The 7,756-nt window shown below is 33.0% G+C and overlaps 1 protein-coding gene across 1 annotated transcript in view; it reads right to left on the bottom strand.

The window, feature by feature from the left end:
• Positions 1-1,664, bottom strand: part of LOC114269706 (potassium channel AKT1) — a 19,691-nt gene extending 18,027 nt beyond the window's left edge. The window contains exon 1 of the mRNA XM_028211062.2: positions 1,425-1,664. Coding sequence (XP_028066863.2) covers positions 1,425-1,660 — 236 coding nt within the window. The 5' untranslated portion in view covers positions 1,661-1,664. The remainder of the gene's footprint in view (positions 1-1,424) is intronic.
• Positions 1,665-7,756: the final 6,092 nt, after the last annotated feature.

The following is a 7,756-nucleotide window of genomic DNA, read 5'->3' as shown; positions in this document are numbered from 1 at the left end:
GGTCAGTTTACGAATCACCATATGAATTTTAGTATTATAAGAAAGAAAAAGAAAAAAGCTAATTAGCTTGTATAAAAATCATGCACAACTAATACATCTATACGCAAAATACAGACTCAGAAAAAAGTCTAATAAACTTTCAGGAGAATTGTCTAACAAATTGTTTTCTCTAGTTTCGCATCAGGTTTTGAAAATTTACATATTCACATTCATACCATCAAGAATGGAGGAAAAGACCTATGATGATTAAAATGGAAGGAAAGTCAATGCAATCCTCTAAATCAAATAAATCACAATATGAATCATGAAACCATAAAAATTATGAAAATCACAAGTAAAATGAGCACTTGATTCTTGGCACAGAAGTACAAAACCCAATCACAAATACAAAGAAATAGAAAAAAAAAATAAAAATAAAACAAATAAGTGGAGAACAAAAGGGAAAAGATGGAGATAGTAATTTTTGCTTTGCAAACTACAATTCTACATTACCAAAAAATATATTGGAGTATCCCCACTTTTTTTTCTTTTTTTTTTTTTTTCCATGATCATTGTACCAATTAAGTGAAAACTGCAATCAAGAAAATCATTTCAATTAAATTTTGCTTCAGTATCTATACTATCTATATTATATTATGTAATGTCAGCACACTCTTTGGTTTGAATCAGAAAATGAAGTTGTGTAACACTTTTTCCTTTTCCCTAAACAGTCCAATAAATATTGCTTTTTTACCGACTATGCTTGATTTCCATTAGCTTTGTGGAAATATGGAAACTTGGCTCTTCTGAACTCTGCTCCTATGCAAACTCTGCTACTGGTACAAAACTTTTGTAACCGCATAACTGTGGCTGAGAATGAAGAAGTCTATCAATTACTATTTCAAAATGAAGGCCCTCCCCCAAAACATTGGCTTTGAAGCATAATGATTATGGTTTTCAGAATCCTATTTCACAAAAAAATACTTTCTTGGAGAAGCAAAATTCTAGCATTCCAATCAAGAATCAGTCGTGATTTATTCTGGTCTTGTCATTGAAGGTTTTTCACTGTCAAGTTTCACTCTCTTGCTACCAATCACCACAAAAAACAGTTGAAGCATTATGTTCTCTACTACTTCCTCTTAATTGCATTGATTATTTGATTATATCTAACTATCTAACTATTATATAAAGCCAACACCATACTTAGTGTAGATGTCAAAAATCAAACAACACAAAAAAGAAATAAAAAAATTTAAAAAAAAATAATTTGAAGGCATCACAAGATCCATAAACAAAAAATAAGCAAACGGCAATAACATCAACATCTGAAAGGTGAAAAAAGGAAGCCCAAATGTGAAGAAAATCATGGAAATTAATAAAGCGTTTGAGTGACATACAAACACAGAACACATGCATTGAAATCAACATCAGGAAAGAAAGGAGACCTGTAACGGGAATGGAAGGGGGAGATGATGAAGGGACGAAGCTTGGATTTGCGATTGGAATGGGCACCGAGAGAAGGAAGAATACCAGTGGAGAGAGTGGTGTAAGATGTTCGTTCGTCGTCTCTAGAAATACGATCCAACTCACTATTACCAAACTCTTTATCCCCCCCTTCTCCGCATATTACTTCCTTCATCATCATCATCTTCTTCTTCCTTCTCCTCCTCCTCTTACCCATACCCATACCCTCCCACTCCATCTCTCTCTCTCTCTCTCTCTCTCTCTCTCTCCTTCTGTTGCATGCGTTGGGCTCGTGTCGTGTTTCCACAGTAATTCCAACTGCACCTATCATCATGGGAGCTTCTATTTGCACATTCCCAATCCCCTTTTGCGCACATTTAATAAAATTTATTTTTATTATAATTTTATTTTCAAGAAAAATTATTATTATAGACATTAAATAAACATATTTGAAAGGTGAATATCAAAAAAATAAAAAAAAAAATCGGAACTCTACTTCCGAACAAGGTATTTATTTTCGGAATGCTACTTTTGAACAAGGTATTTATTTTCGGAGTGCTACTTCCGAACCAATTATTTATTTTCGAAAATCTACTTCCGAACTAATTATTTATTAAAAAAGATGTGTAAAGAAGGGAATGTGTGTGTGCAAATAGAAGCTCCCTATCATCATCCAAGCCACCAATACACAATGACCTTCATACCCCTACTTGGCTTCTTTTTTTTTTTTAATTTGTTAGTTTATTAGTAAACCTTTTTTGTCAACCTACTATTTTAATAATTTTTTAATTCTTTAAGTAAAATATGAGATAAAAAAATTAATATGTTTGGAATATTTTTTAATTTTTTACGAAAAAATATGTAAAAAGTAGAGAGAATAATTTTATTGATTTTTTAGTATAGATCATAGACTTTTTAATTTTTTTAATAATTTTTTAATTTCTAAATTAAAATATTCACATGCCAAACGAGGCCTTAGTGTACAAACGTGTATCACTTAAAGAACTCATTGCTAGTCTATCAATTCTAACCTTTGACATTTTCTCATTATACTTAAGATGGAGTTACGCACCAACTTATCACTATCCTTGGCTATTAACATTCTCTATTTTATGTTGAAAATAAAATTTCTAATTCATGGTAAGGTTATGTTTGTTTTAGTCTGAATGCTTAGATTAACTTATACATGTTTATTTTGAAATAATGTTAGGAAATTAACAATCTCATGGGATTAGAATCCCCTCCAAATCCCTTTTTAAAAGGGTATTAGCAACATCATGGAGGGGTTTGATTGATTTAAGTCTAAAAATTAAATTCACTTTTTAAATTTAATGAAATGATAATTTATTAACCTATTTAAGTCAATTTTCTTTCTTATTTATTTGTTAATTATTAATCAATCATCTTATTTACATATCATTAAGTCTAAAAGGCGAACTTATATATTATTTTCTGGTTAGATTTCATAATTTAATCCCATGAGATTAGATATCAAAGTAGCATTATACTTTTTACTTTACAAAATAACAAACCTTCCTGCTATATTGTTGATTAGAATTAAATTTATAAATTTATGTAAAATCTTTTTATATATATAAAATAATTATTATTTTTTGTAAAGTACAAGTATAATTGTATTTTCACTTCTAATCTTAATCTTATGAGATTTCTTATAATATCGAATTATGAAACGCAACCCCCATCGGATTGATAATAACCCCTCTGTTGAGGAGATTCGTAGTCCCAACCACTTCCCCCTTCTCGGTGACGTTGTTGTAAAACAAACATCATCTATGTGGGATCTATCTGATTGTAAATCTAATTTCATTATTGGTTGACCAAAACAACACAAGGCCTAAGAATAAATAAGATTTAGCCATACAATTTGTTTAGTTTGGGTTGGTAAAAATAGGTTATACATTTAAATCAACTCAACACAACTCAAATTCACCCATTTAATAAATAAGTTTAAATGGATTAGGTTAAATTTGATACGGGTTAAACAAATAAACTCAATCAACTCATTTACTCTGTTTCTTTTTTTCTTTTTTTTTAAATTTAATTTTGGACAAATTACACCGGAAGTTACTATATTTTGGGTGATGCACCAATAAATTTCAAATTAACAACTTATACACTATTTAGTCCTAAAATTTTTCTTATAGACTGAAAGGTCCCATTATAGGGAAATTGACCATAGAGGGCATATACATCAAACATCATCATCATCAAAACAACATCAAACATTACAACGCCATTATGAAAACAACATCAAACATCATCATCAAAACAATATCAAATATCACAACATTATCATCAAACACCATCAAACATCATCATCAAAACATCAACTACATCACCATCACTAAAAAAACATTATCAAAATTCAATAACATCATAAAAACACCATCAAACATCGTCAACTACAACACCAACATCACTACAAAAAATCATCAAACATCAACAAAAACCAACGACATCAAACATCAACACAACAACATCAAAAACATCAACAACAACAACAACATCAAAAACATCAATAACAACAACATCAATCTTTTTGTTTTTTCTTTGTGGGTTTAGGTTAAAACCAAAAAAGAAGAACCCAAAAAGGCAAAGAGAGCCGAGATTTGCGTTCATGACAAACAGTGAGGTTGATCACTTGGATGATGGGTATAGATGGAGGAAGTACGGCCAAAAAGCTGTGAAAAATTGCCCTCTTCCAAGGTATAATACCATCACAGATTTTCCAATGTTTTGGTCCCCTTTTTGTTTGATATATGATTTTCTTAATAGTCCCTCTGAGATCGGAACATCAACATCAGCGACGTGAGATCGGAACATCAACATCAGAGATCGTGAGATCGGAACACCAACATCGCAACACGTCTGCAACATCAACGCCATGATCAACATCACAACATCAGCGCCGTGAGATCGGAACATCAGCACCGTGAGATCTCCCTCTCTTTCAGAATTGCTGATCAATTCGCTGGAAAACAATTACACAGCGATTCTATTCCTTGCGCAACGAGATCTCTGCAGCTCTAATTCAAAATAGGTAACTATATATATATATATATATATATGTATTTGTGTATCTTTCTTCTTTTGTTGAATCTGGACGTTTACATGTTCTATTTTTTTTTTTTTTGTGGGTTTGGTTTGAAATCGATTTCTGCGTATTGGGTTAATTTAGGTCTGATCTGTTCGTTGGGATTGTAAGAAGTTAGGGTTTCAAAGGTTTATGGATTGATTGGTTTGTGTTACTTCTGATGTTCACCATGTTGATGATGTTGCTATTGTTTATGATGATGTTAAAAACCCTAGGCGTTCTTATGATGTTTGATGATTTTGCTGATGTTTTGATGATGTTGATAATGTATGTTTGATATTGTTTTAATGATGATGTTTGATGTTATTTTGATGATGATGTATAAATGGGACTAAATGGTGCATAAGAAAACTTTTAGGACTAAATGGTTCAACTTTTCAGAAAATAGGATTTATGAGTAAATTTTCCCTATATTTTACCCATTGGGTTATTTTGGTTATTACACTTTCAATTGGTTCAATTTTGACATTTAATTTTAAATTTTGTTTCAATTTAGTCCAATTGATAATATAGTTAGCGTTTTTTGAGAAAAATTATCAATAAATTGGTTGAGATTAACTAACTTGGTTGAGTAAATTTATATATATTTTTTCCTTAAAAATATAACACATGACACTTATGTATGTATTTTTCATAAAAAAATATTAAGAATCGTAATCAATTGAACTAAATTAAGACAAAATCATATATTCAAGGTTAAAATCGAGTCAATTGAAATTTTAAGGATTAAAGCGACACAAGAACCAAAATATATGGATTACCATCGTAATTTCCCTTTAATTTTTTTTTAAAATAATTATATTTAATTTTTTAATTTTTTATTTTTTTATGACAACAATGGCGAGATGGTAGTGGCAACAATGGTAGTAGTGCGGTGACGATGGTGATAGTGGTGGTGTGGCAATAATGGTGGTGGTGGAGTAGCAGTAGTGGAAGAGGTGGTGTTGGTGGTGTGTCAATAGTGGCAGTAGCGGCGACGGAAGTGGTAGTGGAGTGTCAGTAGTGAAGTAGGTAGTAATGGTGGTTGTGGAGTGGCAGTAATGGAGACAATGGTGGTGGTAGAGTGGCAGTGGTGGTGGTGGAAGAGGTCTTGGTGGTAGTAATGGAAGAGGATGTGGTGATGGTAGTGGAGGAGATGGTGGTGGTGGAGTGGTAGTAAAGGCGGTAGTAAAGTGGCGGCGATGGAGTAGAGGTGATAGAGGAGATAGTGGTAGTAGAATCTGAAGAGAGTCTTGGTTGTTGCTTACCATCAACTTTAATGAATCTTTCACAGCATCTCAATTTAAAATGGTTGTGTATTTTTTTTTCCATTTGTCTCTTCAATCTACTAGCTTCGTGTCCTTACAACCAACACAAATAGAGGGGTCTAACACAAACAAAGCTATTTTCTTCACGTGGTGGTGTGACAAAGTATGTTTCATGTTTGTGTGTATATATCTATATAATAAGACAAGACTGTTTTTAAAAACATTTAAAAATGTATCAGGGATATATTTTGATTTAATGGCTGAGATTAATCTTAAGTTTATATCAATGGTTCATATGAATAGATCTCCTGCCCAAAGACTTATGTCCCTAAACATCGTTGTTTCCCTTCCCACCTCCCCACGTCTTCCCTCTCTATCTTTCTCTCCCTTTCTATTCTTCTTCTTGAATACTCTTCTCATCTCTCTCACATATATATCTCTCTCTTCAAAACTTGTCTCTCCATTACTCTCTCTTCTCTTGCAATGACAATCGCAATCGCGACACTGACGACCACTGACCACTTTTTCTCTTCTTTGTGGGAGACCCAAACCCGAACCCTCTATTCCTGTTGTGATAACCCTGGTCCGTATTATGCTAATTAATCTTAATTATAATTGTGATTATGTGTTTGATATGATTTTGAGTGCCATTCATATGAATATATGTGGTTTTGAATTTCTATCTGTTCACCGTAGGAATATCTGTTCAATTTACTGTTATAAATTGAAAATTGAAGGCCTTGTCAGCCACAAAAATCGAAATTGATTACGCCACTGTGATTAGCGTAATTTTTAGAGCCTACGGTGAAATTTAATTGAAAATTGATTCAGATCAGATTAAATAGATTAAATTGATGAAATAGTGCTCAATTAATTAATATTAAAGCAATATGATTAAGGGAGCTTATATAAGGGGCTCTATTACACTTATATTCATTTGTTTTGAGCTGAAAGCTGAAAAATCACTCTAGAGAGAGGAAGTGAGGGCCGGCTAGAGAGAAAGAGGGAGAATTGTGCAATTTTGGCTCAAAGCTTAAGAATTGGAAGTTAAACTCAAAGAACTTGAGTATTTGAAGCTCCTAGGTGAGTAATCAACTCTTAATTTATGAGTTGAGTATGTAATTTTGTGAATTCAAGTGGTATGATAGGTCATGGCAAAGATTGAGTTGAATATGAAGTTAGAATGCACATGCATGCATGAAATTACTATGAATCACCAAGAAATTGCATAAGCTAGCATGAATAATGTTGAACATGGAGAATTAGGCACCAATCTTCACATGCATGCATAATTTTCATGGGTTTCATAATAATAAGTGTCATTTGTAAGATTTGGAATAGAAATGAAGTCAAAAATTGACATGCATGTTTGATTATTGAAGATATGGAGCTTATATGAGGTTTGAATGCATGAGTTTTGATTATACAAAAGAAATGTTGAATAATTTGAGAATGTGACCATGATTTTGAGCAATTGGCCTCATATTGCTTGTATACTCATGATAAATAATGTGTTTCCCTATTTTTGGTACCTTAATCAGGGCTTTAAAGCCCTTGAATATTGAATTTGAGCCTCAAGAACAGTTCTGGAAAACCCAGAATTCATGAAGTTCGCTCGAGCGGGGGAACCGCCGCTCGAGCGTGAAATGTGAGCTCCCAGAAGTTTTGCAGTCAGTGATGTCCGCTCGAGCGGGGACATTTACGCTTGAGCGGGGAGCCATGTAGTGTGACCTTCAGCTCGAGCATCCGAGTTCACGCTCGAGCGTAAAAATGAGGCAACTAGTATTTTTGCAGACCCACGGGGTTCGCTCGAGCGGCGGAACCCACGCTCGAGTGGGGACCCCTATTTCAGAAATTTTGTAAAAGTGTTATGTGTTTCATTTTCCGTTCTCCTTCACTTCTAACCACTCTTAGGCATGCATTGAACATTATCAATGAGTTAAAAGGATAA

The sequence above is a fragment of the Camellia sinensis genome, chromosome 11, assembly GCF_055761805.1.
Source record: "Camellia sinensis isolate YWXY chromosome 11, ASM5576180v1, whole genome shotgun sequence".
NCBI lineage: Eukaryota > Viridiplantae > Streptophyta > Magnoliopsida > Ericales > Theaceae > Camellia > Camellia sinensis.
Note: the sequence above shows the minus strand (reverse complement) of the source record. Positions and strands in the feature narration are given on the sequence as shown.